Below are 23,959 nucleotides of genomic sequence, written 5' to 3' on the forward strand. Positions count from 1 at the left end.
GAAATAATAACGTTAATATTTCAGTACGCAGGTAATGCGCGCATGCAAAACCGAATGTCGCAAAACAGAAAGTGGGTTACATACATTGTTACACGGTCATTTGAGTTTTATAATTATATAGATTAGTATATATAAAGATAAGCATCTAATATCATAACAACATTCTTTTTAATCTAAACCATTTTTTGTGCATTATATGCCAAATGGTCAGTAAATTAGAGATATTTAGTTGTTTTACAACAGGTTTACCAATGATAGGGATAATATTTATACACATAGTATGTAAAATATACATAAAAATTATATCAAAATATTATGAAATGTCCTTACTTGGCAAATGGAAACATGCTTCAACATCCAAGTTTACTTTGTAGTTTGGATTCTGATCATCTTCTTTTTCTTCCAAAATTACCTTGATTGCAGTCACTTTGTCAAATGTAGTTGAGATGAATGGTCCTGTAATTTTATTGGCACCAGGAAGTGGTTCGAAATTTTCAGATCCTGGACGTTGTAGAAGAATTGTGATTTTCTTTGCATTACCGCTAACATCAACCTTGATCAGTTCCACCCCTTCAGGGTCATCAGTCAGTTTAACTGTGATGCTGGGTTTCGGATCGTTGGAGTCAGTTGGTGCTGGTACACTCCATCCAGGGCCTTCAGGTCTGACATCACTTACAGGAGAGTTTGGTGTGTCTGGTGTTCCACTAATGAAAGCATCAGGAATGAGGCTTTTATCATTCATACCCTTAGAAGACTCACATCGAACTGCAAACAAAAGTAAATCAATTTCACAAATTTGTAGTTGATATAATTTAAACGTTTTACTCGTAGTACAGAATCAAATATATATATATTTGTAAAGATAATATCATTTTCATTATATTATATAAATATTATGATGAAAGCCACTTTTTAAGTTAGAAATTTAGTGTACATAGTATGAATCAAAGAAGAACAAGACTCTAATCTTTAGCAGTTTTTCAATGTAAGAGACATATTAACACAGATTCGAAATAAGATACAATAAATTTAAAAATTTATGTAGACAGATTTTATATGGACGTACTTAATAAATCATAAATATATGTTCTTTGTAAAATAATTTATACAATGTTCAAAATATAAATTAACTTACTTGGTGTAGTAGTAGTAGTAATAGTAGTCATTTTCGTTGGTGAAGTTGTTGTTTGAGATGCTGCAAATAAAGACATTAAAATAACAATATTTGAGATAGAAATATTTAAAATTTTACGATTCATAAATAAGTTATTCCAAGTAAAATACAAGGAAATTCATATTTTCATTGCTTCTATAAAAAAAAAACAACATTATAAAGTAAAGATTTGATTATTTAATGGCAAGAATTATTATTTATTAGTATATATAAAGATAAGCATCTAATATCATAACAACATTCTTTTTTATCGAAACCATTTTTTGTTTATTATATGCGAAATGATTAGTAAATTAGAGATACTTAGTTGTTTTACAACAGGTTTACCAATGATAGGGATAATATTTATACACACAGTATGTAAAATATACATAAAAATTATGGCAAAATATTATGAAATGTCCTTACTTGGCAAATGGAAACATGCTTCAACATCCAAGTTTACTTTGTAGTTTGGATTCTGATCATCTTCTTTTTCTTCCAAAATCACCTTGATTGCAGTCACTTTGTCAAATGTAGTTGAGATGAATGGCCCAGTGATTTTATTGGCACCAGGAAGTGGTTCGAAATTTTCAGATCCTGGACGTTGTACAAGGATTGTGATTTTCTTTGCATTACCGCTAACATCAACCTTGATCAGTTCCACCCCTTCAGAGTCATCGGTCAGTTTAACTGTAATGCTGGGTTTCGGAGTGTTGGGGTCAGTTGGTGCTGGTACAATCCATCCAGGGCCTTCAGGTCTCACATCACTTACAGGAGAGTTTGGTGTGTCTGGTGTTCCACTAATGAAAGCATCAGGAATGAGACTTTTATCATCCATACCTTTAGTAGATTCACATCGAACTGGAATTGGAACAAAAACAAAACAATAAGAAAATGTTCATTTAACAGTAGTATGTGAAAATAAAAATTACAAAATAAATCCATAGTAATATATCGCTAACATACACTTATACACTTATACAGAATTTTTTACATGAAAATTGATATTTTGTATCATTTGGAATATTCAGATCATTCTTTTTATATTTGTTGTTATATTCAGAAATTTTGTTTGATGTAACGGTCGTCCTTTGTTCTGTTGCACCAATAGTCTAATTGTGTTAATTATGAATAATTTAATTTCTCACTTGATGTTGTTGAAGTAGGTCCTGATGTTGTTGAAGTACGTCCTGATGTTGTCGTGATTTTAGGTGTTACTGTAAGAAGGAAGAAAATTAAGAAAATTTTGTTACATGTTAAATTTGTTTAAAAGATTTAATGCAGATCATATAGTAAATAAGTACAAATCAGCAAGCAACAATCGTAAAGTACGTATTGTATATTAGATAATGTACAGTGAATATTGTATAATTGATATTACTTATGTAAGAAAAGGGCTATGAAATCTATATTTCTCTTTTTTTGTCTGTCTTTCCATTTAACCTTTTTCTTGGAAACCACTAGTCTGGTGAGGGCGAAATTTTGTATGGACTCTTCTTTTTGTAAGGTGCAGCGAATTAAGTATGATGGTATCCATTCGCTGTACGGTTAAGAATTAAAGATATAAATAGGGATTAGTATTTAATGCAAACACCAGCACAAATGAAACCATATTCAACTAGCAATTTGATATAAAGCACACATTATAAGCCAACAAGCTTGTAATTTTCCTCGTTCTTATTGAACTAAAAAGTATAGTAGTAGTAGTGTGTAACGCAAATAAGTCCTCGTATATAAGTGTAGAGGTTATTATGATTAATATGAAGCAGATTGTAAACAGTGAGTACTGTATAGTTTAGTGGATATTACTGATATTAGAAATTGAATATTTCATAGTGTTATTGTATTGTGAATATTACTTATGTAAGATGATAATCTATTATATTTAGAAAGTAATTATTGCTGATTGTTTCTGTAGTCCATTCGAATTTCTAACACCACTTTCACTCATGTTAAATATCTTTATATAGTGTTAAGTGTATTTAGTTTTTTCATGAGGCAAACTATGCCATGAAAAAATATGTATATATATCCGGCAAAAAAAGAAAGATAATTATAGCAAGATATTTATTAAGGCAATATGATTGTAATAATATATATATCTCAAAGTATATGTTTAGTGTGCAATGTATCTTTCCTTAATAAATGAATGTTTGTAAAGCTACATATGTTAATTAGAATACGGTTATGGAGTAGTCTCCTATTTTACCTGTTATTGTTGGGGTTCCTGTTGAAGTGGATCCAGTGGTTGGTCCAGGTCCTATAAGGTAAATACATTATTGTATTAGAATAGTTTGTAAATATTATATGCCAATGTTGAATGAATTAATAAAATAAAGAGAAATGATTCTTGAATAATAAATTAAATTTTTACTCTAGTGCATGAGAAATAAATAAAACAATTGGAAATATGTGTTCCCATATAGTTGATTTTCGTAGACATTTGTTATGTTTCATTTACTTATTATAGTTCATTTGAGTTTAATTGAAATAGTAAAGTAAAAACATTTATTCCAAATTTCATGGTATACTTGTTGCTTTTGGTTACACTCAATGATTATCATCTTGTAAATCCTTTTTTTGAAACTAGAGACATGGAATATATTAGCATATTGAAATTAAAAAACTACATGGGTGTATGATCCATTTTCTTACAGAGGTTATCGGTGATGTAGGGCAAGCCGAGGTAAGAAAACAGGAAGTACTGGATTATTAAAGTTTACAATCAATGGCAGATCCACTAATGCAGAATAATTTTAGATCGGTATAACACTCTGAGTGAATATAAGCAAGGTAACTGCTTCATTCTCAAGTGTAAAAGAAGGAGAAATTAGGAATAGCCTATACTAAAATTACACTGTTATCGACCCTTCTACAAACTATATGACAATGAGAAATTTTATGTCTCAACCAGTCTTAGAATTAGATTTATTCAAAGAAAACAAATTTAAATTTCTATCACAAATTAAGGACGGATCTTCAGTTAATACTATCTTTTCTTGCTTGATATTGAGTTGAGTATGAAAAAAACATTTAAAGAAACCCGAATTTAGATCAAATTTCTGTTTCCTAAAAGGACGAAAAATAACAAGGACTAGCTAAAAAGTGAAGATATTTTAACATGAATAGAGTGAACACCCATTTAAAAAGTTAAAAGATATTTGAATTCATAAATATTTTGTTCATGAAATGATTTTCTAATTAGACGACATCCAATAAGAATTTTAAATAAAATAATGATTTAAAACTACACTAATATTTGATTAAATTTATTTTCTTAGAAATTGCACGCAACATATCAAAAAATCCTGAAACGTTGTGTGTTAGGACTTTTTTAAAATGTCCACAAAAATATAAATATATTTACCTGCTGTGGTAGTTTTCGTTGTAGATGTTGTTATTGGAGATGCTGAAAAAGAAATATATAGATTCAATAGCAATATTATTGGAAAATTTGTTCAAAGTTTTATTAGTTATTAGCCATTCTAATACAAAAAACTACATCTTTTATCTGATAATATTCATGCATCTATAGAATTTGTAAGTAATTTTGGTAATTTCTGTTATACATTAATCAGATTAAAATGATATATAATGTCAGCATTCAAAGAGAACTTGATCGATTGGAATTTGGACAAGGATGAGTTTGATTAACAAATAAGATGTGTTGATCTGTATAACAAAAAATTAACTGAAAATAATTCTGCTGAGAATTGAATGTATCTATAGATGAAAGAATTATTGTAGGCATATTATGACCGATATATTCGATGTACAATACAAGTATTTCACTTTAGGAAGTTATCAAAATATATTTAGAAACTATTTTCTACTTGTTAGGATTTTGCAGGGCAAGTTGGAGTAAATAGTACAACTATAAGTAATAATAATAGCTATTTTCTTTTCCAAAAATAGTTGATATAAAAATAAAGCTACATTGATAGGCTAATTAATAAAGTACCTATGATATGAATTGTAAAAATAGAGATAAAACATTATTCTTGAGGAATATGAAATATCCTTACTTGGCAAATGGAAACATGCTTCAACATCCAAGTTTACTTTGTAGTTTGGATTCTGATCATCTTCTTTTTCTTCCAAAATCACCTTGATTGCAGTGACTTTGTCAAATGTAGTTGAGATGAATGGCCCAGTGATTTTATTGGCACCAGGAAGTGGTTCGAAATTCTCAGATCCTGGACGTTGTACAAGAATTGTGATTTTCTTTGCATTACCGCTAACATCAACCTTGATCAATTCTACTCCTTCAGGGTCATCAGTCAGTTTAACTGTGATGCTGGGTTTCGGATTGTTGGGGTCAGTTGGTGCTGGTACAATCCATCCAGGGCCTTCAGGTCTCACATCACTTACAGGAGAGTTTGGTGTGTCTGGTGTTCCACTAATGTACTCATCAGGGATGAGGCTTTTATCATTCATACCCTTAGAAGACTCACATCGAACTGCAAACAAAAGTAAATCAATTTCACAAATTTGTAGTTGATATAATGTAAACGTTTTACTCGTAGAACAGAATTAAATATACATTTGTAAAGATAAAACCATTTTCATTATATTATTTAAAAATGTAATGATGAAAGCAACATTTTAATTTAGAAATTTAGTTTATATAGTATGAATCAAAGAAGAACAAGACTCTAATCTTTAGCAGTTTTTCAATGTAAGAGACATATTAACACAGATACCATATAAACAATAAAAATATACAATAAATTCCAAAATTCACGTCGACATATTTGATATGGAAGTGATTAATAAATCATGAAATACGTATTTTGTAAAATAATTTATACAATATTCAAAATATAAATCCACTTACTAGGTGTAGTAGTAGTCATTTTAGTTGTTGAAGTTGTTGATTTTGTTGTTTTAGATGCTGCAAATAAAGACATTAAATTGCAATATTTGAAATAGAAATATTAAAAATGTTATAATACATAAATAAGTCATTCTAAGCAAAATACAAGGAAATTCATATTTTCATTGTTTCTATAAAAAAATACATTATAAAGTTACAATTTGATTATTACAACAGAAAGAATTATTATTCACTAGACTACCCGTGACCCGTTGAGTCAGTATGTTATATTAGCTATGGAATTCATGTATGAGCGTGAAACTTGTGACGTAAAGAAAATAGTTTTTTCTTTGACATAACAGAAACCTTTCTATGAAAGTATATTAAAATGAAAAAAGAATATAGATAGATTTCTATGAGTCGTTCTGTTTATTATAATTGATTATTTTTGAAAAAAAAATCACAGTTACTGAATTATAAGTGGTTGGCCATACTTACAGGTAAATGTGCACTGAACAAATACCATACTACTTATTATAGTTAAATTCAAATTTTGATATATCTGCTTTTTTTTTTTTTTTACATCGTTCATTTCTGTATCACGTTTAAGTTATTCTAAACTCCAATCTTCCCATATTAAATAATAATTTCGAAATAATAACGTTAATATTAAAGCGTCCCAATTGTTCCTTTGTATTTTTTTCGCATTTAAATTATTCAAATAAACAATTGTTAATACTGTGTGCTTTTTTTTTTTAGATCGGTCTTTTCTGGAGTACGTTTAAGTTATTTAAAACACTCTTCGTCCCAGGTTAAATAATACCTTCAGAATAATAACGTTAATATTTCAGTGTGCAGGTCATGTGCACATGCGCAACCGAATGTCGTTAAATGGAAAGTGGGTTACATACATTGTTACAAGATAATTTGAGTTTTATAATTATATAGATAAGTATATATACAGATAAGCATCTAATATCATGACAACATTCTTTTTTATCTAAACCATTTTTGGTTTATTATATGCCAAATTGTCAGTAAATTAGAGATACTTAGTTGTTTTACAACAGGTTTACCAATGACAGGGATAATATTTATACACACAGTATGTAAAATATACATAAAAATTATGGCAAAATATTATGAAATGTCCTTACTTGGCAAATGGAAACATGCTTCAACATCCAAGTTTACTTTGTAGTTTGGATTCTGATCATCTTCTTTTTCTTCCAAAATCACCTTGATTGCAGTCACTTTGTCAAATGTAGTTGAGATGAATGGCCCAGTGATTTTATTGGCACCAGGAAGTGGTTCGAAATTTTCAGATCCTGGACGTTGTACGAGAATTGTGATTTTCTTTGCATTACCGCTAACATCAACCTTGATCAGTTCCACCCCTTCAGAGTCATCGGTCAGTTTAACTGTAATGCTGGGTTTCGGAGTGTTGGGGTCAGTTGGTGCTGGTACAATCCATCCAGGGCCTTCAGGTCTAACATCACTTACAGGAGAGTTTGGTGTGTCTGGTGTTCCACTAATGAAAGCATCAGGAATGAGGCTTTTATCATCCATACCTTTAGTAGATTCACATCGAACTGGAATTGGAACAATAAGAAAATGTTCATTTAATAGTTGTATGTGAAAATAAAAATTACAAATAAATCCATAGTCATATATCGCTGACATACACTTAAAAATTTGTTTTCAATGTTGGTAAAATATTAATGAAACAAGAGAAAGAAGAAGACATATTGCGTTTAAGCCTTTTTTACATGAAAATTGATATTTTGTATTATTTGGAATATTCAGATCATTCTTTTTATATTTGTTGTTATATTCAGAAATTTTGTTTGATGTAACGGTCGTCCTTTTTTCAGTTGCACATATTGTCTAATTGTGTTAATTATGAATAATTTAATTTCTCACTTGATGTTGTTGAAGTAGGTCCTGATGTTGTTGAAGTACGTCCTGATGTTGTTGATGTACGTCCTGATGTTGTGGTGATTTTAGGTGTCACTGTAAGAAGGAAGACAATTAAGAAAATTCTGTTACATGTTAAATTTGTTTAAAAGATTTAATGCAGATCATATAGTAAATAAGTACAAATCAGCAAGCAACAATCGTCAAGTACGTATTGTATATTAGATAATGTACAGTGAATATTGTATAATTGATATTACTTATGTAAGAAATGGGGTATGAAATCTATATTTCTCTTTTTTTGTCTGTCTTTCAATTTAACCTTTTCTCGGAAACCACTAGTCTGGTGAGGGCGAAATTTTGTATGGACTCTTCTTTTTGTAAGGTGCAGCAAATTAAGTATGATGGTATCTATTCGCTATACGGTTAAGAATTAACTATATAAATAGGAATTAGTATTTAATGCAAACACTAGCACAAATGAAACCATATTTAACTAGCAATTTGATATAAAGCACACATTATAAGCCAACAAGCTTGAAATTTTCCTCGTTCTTATTGAACTAAAAAGTATAGTAGTAGTAGTAGTAGTGTGTAACGCAAATAAGTCCTCGTATATAAGTGTAGAGGTTATTATGATTAATATGAAGCAGATTGTAAACAGTGAGTACTGTATAGTTTAGTGGATATTACTGATATTAGAAATTGAATATTTCATAGTGTTATTGTATTGTGAATATTATTTATTTAAAATGATAATCTATTATATTTAGAAAATAATTATTGCTGATTGTTTCTGTAGTCCATTCAAATTCCTAACACCACTTTCACTCATGTTAAATATCTTTATATAGTGTTAAATGTATTTAGTTTTTGCATGAGGCAAACTATGCCATGAAAAAATATGTATATATATCCGACAAAAAAGAAAGATAATTATAGCAAGATATTTATTATAACAGTATGATTATAATAATATATATCTCAAAGTATGATGTAAGTTTGCAACTTGTAGAAAAATGTATCTTTTCCTCAATTACACAATGTAAAGCTACATATGTTAATTAGAATACGGTTATGGAGTAGTCTCCTATTTTTACCTGTTATTGTTGGCGTTACTGTTGAAGTGGATCCAGTTGTTGGTCCAGGTCCTGTAAGGTAAATACATTATTGTATTAGAATAATTTGTAAATATTATATGCCAATGTTGAATGAGTTAAAAAAATAAAGAGAAATTATTGTTGAATAATAAATTAAAATTTTACTCTAGTGCATGAGAAATACCTAAAACAATTGGAAATATGTGTTCCCATATAGTTGATTTTCGTAGACATTTGGTATGTTTCATTTATTTATTATGGGTCATTTTAGTTTAATTGAAATAGTAGACTAAAAACATTTATTCCAAATTTCATGGTATATTTGTTGCTTTTAGTTACACTCAATGATTATCATCTTGTAAATCCTTTTTTTGAAACTAGAGACATGGAATATATTAGCATATTGAAATTAAAAAACTACATGGGTGTATGATCTATTTTCTTACAGAGGTTATCGGTGATATAGGGCAAGCCGAGGTTAGAAAACAGGAAGTACTGGATTATTAAAGTTTACAATCAATGGCAGATCCACTAATGCAGAATAATTTTAGATCGGTATAACACTCTGAGTTAGGTAACTGCTTCATTCTCAAGTGTAAAAGAAGGAGAAATTAGGAATAGCCTATACTAAAATTACACTGTTATCGACCCTTCTACAAACTATATGATGATAATGGGAAATTTTATGTCTCAACCGGCTTTTGAATTACATTTATTGAAAGAAAACAAATTCAAATTTTTATCACAAATGAAAACCGGATATTCACTTGATACTATCTTTTCTTGCTTGATTTTGTGTTATGAAATACAACATTTAAAGAAACCCGAATTTATATCAAATTTCTGTTTCCTAAAAGGACGAAGAATATCAAGGAATAGCTAAAAAGCGAAGATCTTCTTTAACATGAATAGAGTGAACACCCGTTTAAAAAGTAAAAAAATTATTTGTATTTATAAAACTTTTGTGCATGAAATGATTCTCTAATTATACAACATCCATAAGAATTTTAAACAGAATAATGATTTAAAACTAAATTAATATTTGATTACATTTATTTTATTAGAAATTGCACGAAAAATATAAATAAATCCTAAAACGTTCTGTGTTAGCACTTTTTTAAAATGTCCACAAAAATATAAATATATTTACCTGCTGTGGTAGTTTTCGTTGTAGATGTTGTTATTGGAGATGCTGAAAAAGAAATATATAGATTCAATAGCAACATTATTGGAAAAATTGTTCAAAGTTTTGTTAGTTATTAGTCATTCTAATACAAAAAACTACATGTTTTATCTGATAATATTCATGCATCTATAGAATTTGTAAGTAATTTTGGTAATTTCGGTTATTCATTAATCAGATTAAAATGATATATAATGTCAGCATTCAGAGATAACTTGATCGATTGGAATTTGGACAAGGATGAGTTTGATTAACAAATAAGATGAGTTGATCCGTATAACAAAAAGTTAACTGAAAATAATTCTGCTGAGAATTGAATGTATCTATAGATGAAACGATTATTGTAGGCATATTATAACCGATATATTCGATGTACAATATAAGTATTTCACTTTAGGAAGTTATCAAAATATATTTAGAAACTATTTTCTACTTGTTAGGATTTTGCAGGGCAAGTTGGAGTAAATAGTACAACTATAAGTAATAATAACAGCTATTTTCTTTTCACAAAAATAGTTGATATAGAAATAAAGGTACATTGATAGTCTAATTAATAAAGTGCCTATGATATGAATTGTTAAAATAGAGATAAAACATTATCCTTGAGGAATATTAAATATCCTTACTTGGCAAATGGAAACATGCTTCAACATCCAAGTTTACTTTGTAGTTTGGATTCTGATCATCTTCTTTTTCTTCCAAAATCACCTTGACTTCTGTCACTTTTTCAAATGTGGTTGAGATGAATGGCTCAGTGATTTTATTGGCACCAGGAAGTGGTTCAAAATTTTCAGATCCCGGACGTTGTACAAGAATTGTGATTTTCTTTGCATTACCGCTAACATCAACCTTGATCAGTTCTACCCCTTCAGGGTCATCACTCAGTTTAACTGTGATGCTGGGTTTCGGATTGTTGGGGTCAGTTGGTGCTGGTACAATCCATCCAGGGCCTTCAGGTCTCACATCACTTACAGGAGAGTTTGGTGTGTCTGGTGTTCCACTAATGTACTCATCAGGAATGAGGCTTTTATCATTCATACCCTTAGAAGACTCACAGGGAACTGCAAACAAAAGTAAATCAATTTCACAAATTTGTAGTTGATATAATTTAAACTTTTTACTCGTAGTACAGAATTAAATATACATTTGTAAAGATAAAATCATTTTAATTATATTATTTAAAAATGTAATGATGAAAGAAACTTTCAATTTAGAAATTTAGTTTACATAGTATGAATCAAAGAAGAACAAAACTCTGCTCTTTAGTAGTTTTTCAATGTAAGGGACATATTAACACAGATTCGAAATAAGATACAATAAATTTCACAATTTATGTAGACAGATTTTGTATGGACGTACTTAATAAATCATAAATATATTTTTTGTAAAATACTTTATACAATGTTCAAAATATAAACCTACTTACTTGGTGTTGTAGTAGTAGTAATAGTAGTCATTTTAGTTGTTGAAGTTGTTGTTTGAGATGCTGCAAATAAAGACATTAAAATAGCAATATTTGAAATAGAAATATTTATATTTTACAATTCATAGATAAGTTATTCTAAGCAAAATACAAGAAAATTCATATTTTGCTTGTTTCTATAAAAAAAACAACATTATAAATTAAAAATTTGATTATTTAAATGGAAAGAATTATTATTTATTAGTATATATAAAGATAAGCATCTAATATCATAACAACATTCTTTTGTTATCTAAACCATTTATTATTTATTATATGCCAAATGGTCAGTAAATTAGAGATACTTAGCTGTTTTACAATAGGTTTACCAATGACAGGGTAATATTTATACACACAGTATGTAAAATATGCATAAAAATTATGGCAAAATATTATGAAATATCCTTACTTGGCAAATGGAAACATGCTTCAACATCCAAGTTTACTTTGTAGTTTGGATTCTGATCATCTTCTTTTTCTTCCAAAATCACCTTGATTGCAGTGACTTTGTCAAATGTAGTTGAGATGAATGGCCCAGTGATTTTATTGGCACCAGGAAGTGGTTCGAAATTTTCTGATCCTGGACGTTGTACAAGAATTGTGATTTTCTTTGCATTACCGCTCACATCAACCTTGATCAGTTCCACCCCTTCAGGGTCATCAGTCAGTTTAACTGTAATGCTGGGTTTCGGATTGTTGGGGTCAGTTGGTGATGGTACAATCCATCCAGGGCCTTCAGGTCTCACATCACTTACAGGAGATTTTGGTGTGTCTGGTGTTCCACTAATGAAAGCATCAGGAATGAGGCTTTTATCATCCATACCTTTAGTAGATTCACATCGAACTGGAATTGGAACAAAAACAAGACAATAAGAAAATGTTCATTAAACAGTTGTATGTGAAAACAAAAATTACAAAATAAATCCATGGTCATATATCGCTAACAGACACTTAAAAATATGTTTTCAATGTTGGTAAAATATTAATGAAACAAGAGAAAGAAGAAAACATATTAAGTGTAAGACTTTTTTACATGAAAATTGATATTTTGTATTATTTGGAATATTCAGATCATTCTTTTTATATTTGTTGTTATATTCAGAAATTTTGTTTGATGTCACGGTCGTCCTTTTTTCAGTTGCACATATTGTCAAATTGTGTTAATTATGAATAATTTAATTTCTCACTTGATGTTGTTGAAGTACGTCCTGATGTTGTTGAAGTACGTCCTGATGTTGTTGATGTACGTCCTGATGTTGTGGTGATTTTAGGTGTCACTGTAAGAAGGAAGAAAATTAAGAACATTTTGTTACATATTCAATTTGCTTAAAAGATTTAATGCAAATTATATAGTAAATAACTACAAATCAGTAAGCGACAATGATGAAGTTCGTATTGTATATTAGATAATGTACAGTGAATATTGTATAATCTTTATATTAATACGCTTGTCCGTACGGTTTTACGTCACCATCATCGCAAATATTATATAATGAAACGCGTCATCATCTTCGCAAACATTAATTAAGGTGAGTTATCCCCCTTTATTGTTCAATCTTTATTAGTTAAAAATCATTAAACTCTTTTATTTCCCCAATCCCCCCCCCCAAATATGAACTATCTATTTATGGTTCTGGATTATTTTAAAGACAATGATGCATAGAAGGTATCGTTCCACAGTTTAAATAGTATAGTATTTACTTATAGTTTTAACGATGTCTTCTGTTTATTATGTGTAATACGGACGCTTATTCTATTTTATTCAGTAATAAATATATTTTTTACATTTAACGTTACGAGTTCGTTTTTTTTACTGTGCCCCTTTATATGTTTTTGTATTTTTTTTACTTTTGAGTGAGCCTTACATAACAAAAAATATGTTTAAAAATATATGTTACAAAAGTCAAGAATGACTTTATTAAATAAATCACCAAAGTCACCATTCGCAAATACACTGAGTAACACAGTCAAAACATATTTTACGTCTTGTTCTGTTTTGTTTTGTGGCATATCAATCCTTTTTCGTGTGATTTAATGCCGAATCGAGTAATTGTGTTACATTTATACAGCTTCACGTTTTTTACATAGTTATTACTTATGTTTTGTTCGTTTTATTTTGCTTCTTCTACAGGCAGTCATCATCTTCTAATGCCCACCGACAGGACATACTTAGAATCTAATTTATTTAAAGAAATATTTATTCCCTATTTAAAGATCTTCAATATATTTTATTTAACTGAAGAAATATTCATTGTTCATACATATATTTTTTCCATTATTTTTATTACATTGTCAGGTGAAGTTTCAGAATAGTTAACCCTCTCCCCATATTAAGAATGGCTTTCAGCATGATTCTTACAATAGCGGTATCAAAGTTTTTTTTTTTTCTGTCTTATTTTAAAACAAATTGTAAAAAAAAAGATAGAAGACCATTAATTTTTTTTTTCATTAAATCGCTATTTAGGTGAAGGTCAATAAGTTAATTACTTCCTTAGTTTCAATATTTAAAATTATTACATTACATTTTAATATAGATATCCCTTCTTTTGCAGAGCTAAATTATAAAAATATTGACTATTAAAATACCCTTTTAATAAGGACAAAACAATGGGTCCTCTTAAGTTTTTTTTTATATGCAGTAAAATACTTTGTTTCATTAATTAGGCGTTAAAGAAATATTTATTCCTTATTTAAAGATTTTCAGTATATTTTATTTAACTGAAGAAATATTTATTGTTCATACATATATTTTTACATTTTTTTTACATTGTTAGGTGAAGTTTCAAAATAGTTACCCCCCTCTCCATATTAAGAATGGCTTTCAGCATGATTCTTACAATATAAACATTTTTTTCATTAAATCGTTATTTATGTGAAGGTTTAGAATAGTCAAACCTTCTCACCTTATTAAGAATGACATTTTTATTATTTCAGCATGATGCTTACATTTTTCTTAATATAAAAAAAAGATACAAGAAAATGTTAAGCTTTTTTTTTTATTATTAAAATGTTAGATCAAAGTTCGGAATAACTTTTACTTTATAGCCAATTAGCCAGCTGTATTAAAATGTTTTAGCATTTAATACCTAATAAGGTAAGTAAGGTTTTCGCTTCAATTGACACAAGCAGACGATCTTCAATTGCCACAAGCAGACGATATCGATTCAAAGGAGGTAATTCGTCAACAATTGTTTCAGCCGAATTTTATGGTAAAGCCACAAAATTATCTACTAAACCAGTGTAAGTCTTGGTGAAATTTCGTTATTCATTTAACCGTAAACAAACAACAAAAACAGAGCTTTGCTTCAACAAAGTTTACTGACTTGTGGAGAGTCATCCACCATTAAATGATTGTTATCAGCTAGCTTATTTTGATGATCATAAACTAAATATTTAATCCGGCATAAGTTTTGAACATTTTTGATCCTTCTTACTGTAAATATTTAAAATAATTAAATTACTTTCGGCAATTTTATAAACGGCCATAAGAATAGTTAAATTTTAATCTACCCATCTCTTATTTCTAGAGATAAATTAGAAAAAATATTGACTATTAAATACCCTTTTAAAAATTATGCAACTTAACTTTTTTAATATCAAATAAACACTTTGTTTCATTACTTAGGATTTAAACAAATATTTATTCTCAATTTTTACATTTTCCGTATATTTTACAAAATTCAAGACATAATTTATTGAAATGAAATTATTAAGTTATTCAATAAAAGAAAAACACATGTTCATAAATAAATGTATGCTTCTACACTTTGTAGCCGATGTTTTTGAGCACATCTGCTGCCAGAATCCGAGGAAGACATCAGTACTTTAAACTATGACCGAATCATGAAATAACTGGAAATCGTGTACAGTTACTTAATCAAAGCAAACATAGATGCTTCTACACGTTTACTTCAATATTGAATAAATAAAATAATTTCTACACTTTAAAATGCTGATGTCTCTCTTGGATTCTGGCAGTAGGTGCGCTGAAAAGCATGGCATCTTTTTTTTTGGCGACGAATTGTAGAAGCACCAATAAATGTAACGAGAGGAAATAATTTATTATTAAATAATTTATATAAATCATCTAGATATCCTTTTCACAGAGCTGAATTATAAAAATATTGATTTAAATTCCCTCTTAGAAAAATTACACACTAATGATTTTTAATATAAAAAACGATTTCATTAATTAAGAAATATTTATTCTCATTTTAAACATTTATATTGAATAAATAAAATTCAACATTTATTTTTCGTATCAAAATCTTTATTTATAATTTTTTTTTGTATTAAGACCAATTAAATTTTCACACATGAACCAAATCTCTACCACTACATTGGAAGATACAAGATGTGCAGCAATAGAACGACAAAGACGAAGGCGTCAGCAGCTACGAACTGAAGAAAGGGATAATATCAGATTGCAAAGGAGAAACATATTGAGGCAGCAAATAAATAACATGGGTGAAGAAGACAGAAAACTTTATCTGCAAAATGAAAGAGCTAGACAACGGGAAAGAAGAAATAACATGGGTGAAGAAGACAGAAAACTTTATCTGCAAAATGAAAAAGCTAGGCAACAGAAACGAAGAAACAATATGAATGAAGCAGAAAGACAAAACCAAAACACCGAATTTCTTATCCGTCTTGTCACTTGGACCCCATGATATATCCCATATTATTTCCAAATGGTGAACAAGGCTGGCACATAAAATGCAACATAGGCCAGAAGAGTTCGCAATAAAGTGACAATGCAAGAGTATTACAGGTATCGCTTTGCAGGTATCATTCAGTATTATCCATAGATCTGGTAAACTATTCCAACAATACGTAGTTGATGCATATGTGAAAGTTGAAGGGTGCAGATTGAACTGCATTAAAAGCCATCATAGTCAACTAAGAGCTGCTCAGCATTCTGGCTTAATGGATTATTTAGCAAGGAATGAAGATGGCGATCCTAGTGTACCAGTTATTCTACCATCTTCATTTACAGGAAGTCCTAGGGATCTTCAACAACTGTATCAAGATGCAATGGCAGTTTTCTGTAAATACGGAAAATCAGACCTATTCCTTATATATACATGTAATCCAAGATGTCCTGAAATATTAAGCAACTTAGGGTCATCAGTACTTGTACAAAATCGACCTGACTTAATATCACGTGTGTATCATGCACATCTAACTGAACCTTTGAAAGCCATTAAAGACAGACATGTATTGGGAACTCCTGTTGCATATGTTTATGTTATTGAATTTCAAAAAAGAGGGCTACCACACTGCCACATGTTCATAATGCTGCGAGATCAGGATAAGATAAGAACAGTTCAACAAATTGATGCAATTGTGTCAGCAGAAATACCTGGACCTGAAGATCCAGAGCTTCGTGATTTAGTTAAATCTTTAATGGTACATGGTCCATGTTGTGCAGTTAATCCTAATTCTCCTTGTATGAGTAAAGGATTATGCAAAAAAAATTTCCAAAGGCATTTAGAGAAGAAACAGTAGAAAACATTGACGAATACCCGACTTACAAGCGTGCAAATAATGGTGACTCAGTTCAAGTCAGTAATTTTACTGTTGATAATAGATACATAGTCCCTTTCAACAAATTTCTTCTGAGAAATTATCGAGCTCATATTAACTTAGAAATCTGCTCTTCAGTCAAGAGTATAAAATACATATTTAAATATGTTTATAAAGGACATGATAGTGCTATGATGGAGGTTAATAACCATGATTCATCTATTAATATTGATCAAGGAGAAACAATGCGATCAGAACAAAGAGATGAAGTCAAGCAATATCTATCATGTAGATATGTATCACCTCCAGAAGCAATGTGGTGTCGTTCTGACTATAAAATGCATGGACAGTCTCATGTTGTGTACCGTTTAGCTGTACACATGCCTGGAGAGCAACAGATTTATTATCAACATGGACAAGCTGAACAAGCAATTCAACAAGCACAACAACGTCACACACATTTGACTGCTTGGTTTGAACTAAATCAGAATGATATTACTGCTAACCAATATTTTTACTGTGATATTCCACATCATTATGTATTTAACAAAACTACTACAAAATGGACTAAAAGAGAGCGGTCAAGTAATTTGATCACAAGAATGTATTCAGTTTCACCAAACCAAGGTGAAAAGTTTTATTTACGGATTCTGCTTCTTCATGTCTTTGGAGCAAAGTCATTTGAAGATTTGAGAAAAGTCCAAGGTCATACATTTCCTACATTTAGAGAAGCTTGCATCAGCCTTAGATTATTGCAAGATGATACTGAATTGGAAAATGCTCTTACTGAAACTGCTACATTTAGAATGACAAAACAACTACGTAGCATGTTTGCAATGCTGTGTCTTTATCATCATCCAGTGGATGCCTTTCAACTATTCATTAACCATAAACAGAGCATTATTGAAGACCTCATTTCTGCTTATGATGAAAGCATATGTGAAAACATTGCACTTCATTTGTTAAAAGCAATATTTAATGAGCATGGTTCTTCTTGCCAGGCAATGGGTTTACCTGAACCAACAGGTGATCCTCCAATAGATAATATGACTCGAAATACAAACCGGCCTAATGTTGAATTGCTAAACAATGAACAATTAGAGGTCTTTAATATTATCATCAAGGCTGTCATGGCAACTGAAAAAGAAGCCCCACACAACAATTGCTTCTATTTAGATGCCCCAGCCGGATCAGGAAAAACCTTTTTATTCAACATGTTATATGATTACTTCACCTCCAGCAGTACTGTAACCGCCACTGCGGCATGGACTGGCATTGCTGCAATGCTACTAACTTCAGGGAAAGCACTCCACAGTATATTCAAACTACCTGTATCTCTGACAGAAACCAGTGTCTGTAACGTTTCTCCTGTATCAGAGCATGCTTCTTTTTGAGAAGGGTAAAGGTATTCATCAAAGACGAAGCTTCTATGTTACCTAATCATGCACTGCTTGCTATAAATAGATGTGTACAAGATATAATGGGTAACGATAAAATATTTGATGGAAAATTTCTCATACTTAGAAGTGACTTCAGGCAAATTTTGCCAGTAGTGCCACATGATTCACCTTCATCTATTATAGACACCTGTTTTAAAAGATGCACATTATGGCATCATTTCAGTCAATTATAGCTAACACAAAACACAGAACTAACATAAATGAACAGGAGTTTTGTAGATGGCCCCTTCATCTTGGTAATGGTACACTAATGAGCAGTCTTAATGACGGTCCTGTAGATGCCATAGATGTTCCTGATGATTCGGTATGCAATGGTTCTCTAATCTCAGAAATATTTGATTGCAGCCCTCAAGAAATGGAAAATAGAATCATCACGACTTCAAAAAATACAGAATGTTTAACAGTAAATGAAGAAATTCTAAATAATCTTCCCGGAGGCATAAATACATATTTAAGTACAGATTACATCTCCGATGATGATGCTGGATTTCAAAATTATCCTATCGAGTTCATAAATTCATTAACTCCATCTGGAATGCCACCTCACCGACTTAATGTGATAGGGGCAATAGTAATGCTACTGCGAAATTTATCCATAAATCAAGGACTTTGTGATGGAACTAGGATGAAAATAAAAGAATGTCATCAAAACAGCATCATTGCTATTTTAATTAATGGATTTAATAGAGGTTCCACAGTTATCATTCCAAGAATTAAGTTAAAGCCAAGTGATACAAATGTTCCATTTGCATTTCACCGGATACAGTTTCCAATACGATTAGCATATTCACTGACCATCAATAAAGTACAAGAGCTCGATCTAAGCACAGTATGAAATTTAAGGTAATATAACTGCATAGAGATGATAAAAATGATAATCAGGGCAGAAACCGTGGTGTAACATATACTAAGAATATTGTTTACCGTGAAGTGTTATGAAAACAATCAGGAACAGTTATGGAATCTAAAAAATTAACTTGGATGTAAATATTATTTTGGAAAAATTTTTCAAAAAAAATTGCTTTCCTTATATTTAAAATTCATAATTTGATGAAAAAGTAGTGTACACTTTGTTTAACTTTACTTAATTATATAACGTTGACAGAAATTTGATAGGTACAACCAACCTCACATCATTTTGATTATTAAAAAAATCAAAATTTAACTGTACTTCATAAGATTTACAGAAACAATTAATTTTCTATGCATGTAATACACAAGAATCTGAATATTATAACAGATTACAATGTTTTTATGGAAAAAACTTTTGTACAGAAAATTCAAAGTGTTCTATTTATATTATCAGGAAGTTGTGATGCATTAATTGAAATCTATATCAATAATTCGACTTAAAAAATATTTGTGAATTTCCAAATCTTCATTGAATAAAATTCAAAATAAATAGAAAAGTCTATTGCATATGTAAAAGTTGACGGTTGCTTATTTAACTTCATTAAAAGCCATCAAAGTCAACTAAGAGCTGCTCAATATTCTGGCTTAATGGATCATTTAGCAAGGAATGAAGATGGTTATTCTGGTGTATCAGTTATTCTACCATCTTCATTTACAGAAAGTCCTAGGAATCTACGACAGCTTTATCAAGATGCAACGGCAATTTTATGTGACCTATTCATTACTTACACGTGTAATCCAAAATTCCTGAAATATTAAACAACTTGAGGTCATCAGAACTTTCACAAAATCGACCTCAACAATGTCACACAATTTTTTAAAATTCACAATCTGATTCCCAAGAACCTGCTGACTGACCACTATTATAACTCCAAGCAGCTGATCGACGTCCCTGCATCAGTTACGATCGCATTGACCTTCAATAAAAGTTTAAACTAAAGTTCTTTGTTCTACTTGCTTCCATATGCTCATTTTTGTAATATAACAATCAGGAATTTCTTACTGATGTGTTTTAAAAGATTTTAACTACAGTGGAATTTCCACGGGACCTGCTAGTTGATATTACTTATGTAAGAAATGGGGTATGAAATCTATATTTCTCTTTTTTTTGTCTGTCTTCCCATTTAACCTTTTCGCGGAAACAACTAGTCTGGTGAGGGCGAAAATTTGTATGGACTCTTCTTTTTGTAAGGTGCAGCGAAGTAAGTATGATGATATCCATTCGCTGTACGGTTAAGAATTAAAGATATAAATAAGGATTAGTATTTAATGCAAACACGAGCACAAATGAAACCATATTCAACTAGCAATTTGATATAAAGCACTCATTATAAGTCAACAGATTTGAAATTTTCCTCTTTCTTATTGAACTAAAAAGTCTAGTGGTGTGTAACGCAAATAAGTCCTCGTATATAAGTGTAGAGGCTATTATGATTAATATGAATCAGATTGTAAACAGTGAGTACTGTATAGTTTAGTGGATATTACTGATATTAGAAATTGAATATTTCATAGTGAATATTACTTATGTAAGATGATAGATAATCTATTATATTTAGAAAGTAATTATTGCTGATTGTTTCTGGAGTCCATTCAAATTCCTAACACCACTTTCACTCATGTTGAATATCTTTATATAGTGTTAAGTGTATTTAATTGTTGTATGAGGCAAACTATGCCATGAAACAATGTATATATATCCGGCAAAAAAAGAAAGAAAGATATTTATAGCAAGATATTTATAAAGACAATATGACTGTAATAATATATATATCTCAAAGTATGATGTAAGTTTGCAACTTGTAGAAAAATGTATCTTTTCCTCAATTACTGAATGTTTGTAAAGCTACATATGTTAATTAGAATACGGTTATGGAGTAGTGTCCCATTTTTACCTGTTATTGTTGGGGTTCCTGTTGAAGTGGATCCAGTTGTTGGTCCAGGTCCTGTAAGGTAAATACATTATTGTATTAGAATAGTTTGTAAATATTATATGCCAATGTTGAATGAGTTAATAAAATAAAGAGAAATGATTCTTGAATAATAAATTAAAATTTTACTCTAGTGCATGAGAAATAAATAAAACAATTGGAAATATGTGTTCCCATATAGTTGATTTTCGTAGACATTTGTTATGTTTCATTTATTTATTATGGGTCATTTGAGTTTAATTGAAATAGTAAACTAAAAACATTTATTCCAAATTTCATGGTATACTTGTTGCTTTTGGTTACATTCAATGATTATCATCTTGTAAATCCTTCTTTTGAAACTAGAGACATGGAATATATTAGCATATTGAAATTAAAAAACTACATGGGTGTATGATCCATTTTCTTACAGAGGTTATCGGTGATGTAGGGCAAGCCGAGGTTAGAAAACAGGAAGTACTGGATTATTAAAGTTTACAATCAATGGCAGATCCACTAATGCAGAATAATTTCAGATCCGTATAACACTTTGAGCGAATATAAGCAAGGTAACTGCTTCATTCTCAAGTGTAAAAGAAGGAGAAATTAGGAATAGCCTATAGTAAAATTACACTGTTATCGACCCTTCTACAAACTATATGGTGATAATGGGAAATTTTATGCCTCAACCAGCTTTTGAATTAGATTTATTGAAAGAAAACATTCAAATTTTCATCACAAATTAAAACAGGTTATTCACTTGATACTATCTTTTCTTGTTTGATTTTGTGTTATGAAATAAGACATTTAAAGAAACCCGAATTTATATCAAATTTCTGTTTCCTAAAAGGACGAAGAATATCAAGGAATAGCTAAAAAGTGAAGATCTTCTTTAAAATGAATAGAGTGAACACCCGTTTAAAAAGTAAAAAAATTATTTGTATTTATAAAACTTTTGTGCATGAAATGATTCTCTAATTATACAACATCCATAAGAATTTTAAACAAAATTTTAAATAAAATAATGATTTAAAACTAAATTAATATTTGATTAAATTTATTTTCTTAGAAATTGCACGAAAAATATAAATAAATCCTGAAACGTTGTGTGATAAAATGTCCACATAAATATAAATAAATTTACCTGCTGTGGTAGTTTTCGTTGTAAATGTTGTTATTGGAGATGCTGAAAAAGAAATATATAGATTCAATAGCAATATTATTGGAAAATTTGTTCAAAGTTTTATTAGTTATTAGTCATTCTAATACAAAAAACTACATATTTTATCTGACAATATTCACATTTATAGATTTTGTAAGTAATTTTGGTAATTTCTGTTATACATTAATCAGATTAAAATGATATATAATGTCAGCATTCAGAGATAACTTGATCGATTGGAATTTGGACAAGGATGAGTTTGATTAACAAATAAGATGAGTTGATCTGTATAAGAAAAAGTTAACTGAAAATAATTCTGCTGAGAATTGAATGTATCTATAGATGAAACGATTATTGTAGGCATATTATGACCGATATATTCGATGTACAATATAAGTATTTCACTTTAGGAAGTTATCAAAATATATTTAGAAACTATGTTCTACTTGTTAGGATTTTGCAAGGCCAGTTGGAGTAAATAGTACAACTATAAGCAATAATAATAGCTATTTTCTTTTCACAAAAATAGTTGATATAGAAATAAAGGTACATTGATAGTCCAATTAATAAAGTACCCATGATATGAATTGTTAAAATAGAGATAAAACATTATCCTTGAGGAATATGAAATGTCCTTACTTGGCAAATGGAAACATGCTTCAACATCCAGCCATACTTTGTAGTTTGGATTCTGATCATCTTCTTTTTCTTCCAAAATCACCTTGATTGCAGTCACTTTGTCAAATGTAGTTGAGATGAATGGCCCAGTGATTTCAGTGGCACTAGGTATTTCTTCAAAATCTTCAGATTGTGGACGTTGTACAAGAATTGTGATTTTCTTTGCATTACCGCTCACATCAACTTTGGTCAGCTCTACTCCTTCAGGGTCATCAGTCAGTTTAACTGTGATACTGGGTTTCGTGCCAGTGGGTTGAGTTGGTGCTGGTACAATCCATCCAGCGTCTCCAGGTCTGACATCACTTACAGGAGAGTTTGGTGTGTCTGGTGTTCCACTAATGTACTCATCAGGAATGAGGCTTTTATCATTCATACCCTTAGAAGACTCACATCGAACTGCAAACAAAAGTAAATCAATTTCACAATTTTATATTATATAAAGTTTAAACTTTTTACTCGTAGTGCAGAAAAATATACATTTAGAAAGATGAAATCATTTACCGTATATTATTTGAAAATGTAATTGTGAACACCACTTTTTATTCAGAAAAAAAAAGAAAGCTATAGAGAATATGCTTGCCTAGTATAAATGAATAAACAAATCCTTAATCCTTAGCAGGTTCTCAATGTAAGGTACATATTAATATAATAATATAAGCAATAATAAGACACAAGTA

At 29.9% G+C, this 23,959-nt stretch overlaps 1 protein-coding gene across 1 annotated transcript in view; it reads right to left on the minus strand.

Moving 5' to 3' along the window:
- Nucleotides 1–23,959, minus strand: part of LOC145247313 (uncharacterized) — a 558,870-nt gene that overhangs the window by 165,981 nt on the left and 368,930 nt on the right. The window contains exons 248-266 of the mRNA XM_080108949.1: nt 23,244–23,678; nt 22,587–22,628; nt 21,428–21,478; nt 12,822–12,911; nt 12,044–12,478; nt 11,599–11,658; nt 10,799–11,233; nt 10,140–10,181; nt 8,990–9,040; nt 7,896–7,985; nt 7,130–7,564; nt 5,994–6,050; nt 5,182–5,616; nt 4,524–4,565; nt 3,366–3,416; nt 2,305–2,373; nt 1,583–2,017; nt 1,136–1,195; nt 331–765 (exon numbers count right to left, since the gene is read on the minus strand). Coding sequence (XP_079965075.1) covers nt 331–765; nt 1,136–1,195; nt 1,583–2,017; nt 2,305–2,373; nt 3,366–3,416; nt 4,524–4,565; nt 5,182–5,616; nt 5,994–6,050; nt 7,130–7,564; nt 7,896–7,985; nt 8,990–9,040; nt 10,140–10,181; nt 10,799–11,233; nt 11,599–11,658; nt 12,044–12,478; nt 12,822–12,911; nt 21,428–21,478; nt 22,587–22,628; nt 23,244–23,678 — 3,750 coding nt within the window. The remainder of the gene's footprint in view (nt 1–330; nt 766–1,135; nt 1,196–1,582; nt 2,018–2,304; nt 2,374–3,365; nt 3,417–4,523; nt 4,566–5,181; nt 5,617–5,993; nt 6,051–7,129; nt 7,565–7,895; nt 7,986–8,989; nt 9,041–10,139; nt 10,182–10,798; nt 11,234–11,598; nt 11,659–12,043; nt 12,479–12,821; nt 12,912–21,427; nt 21,479–22,586; nt 22,629–23,243; nt 23,679–23,959) is intronic.

This window comes from Euprymna scolopes, chromosome 25 (genome assembly GCF_053919585.1).
Source record: "Euprymna scolopes isolate OS-2025 chromosome 25, ASM5391958v1, whole genome shotgun sequence".
NCBI lineage: Eukaryota > Metazoa > Mollusca > Cephalopoda > Sepiida > Sepiolidae > Euprymna > Euprymna scolopes.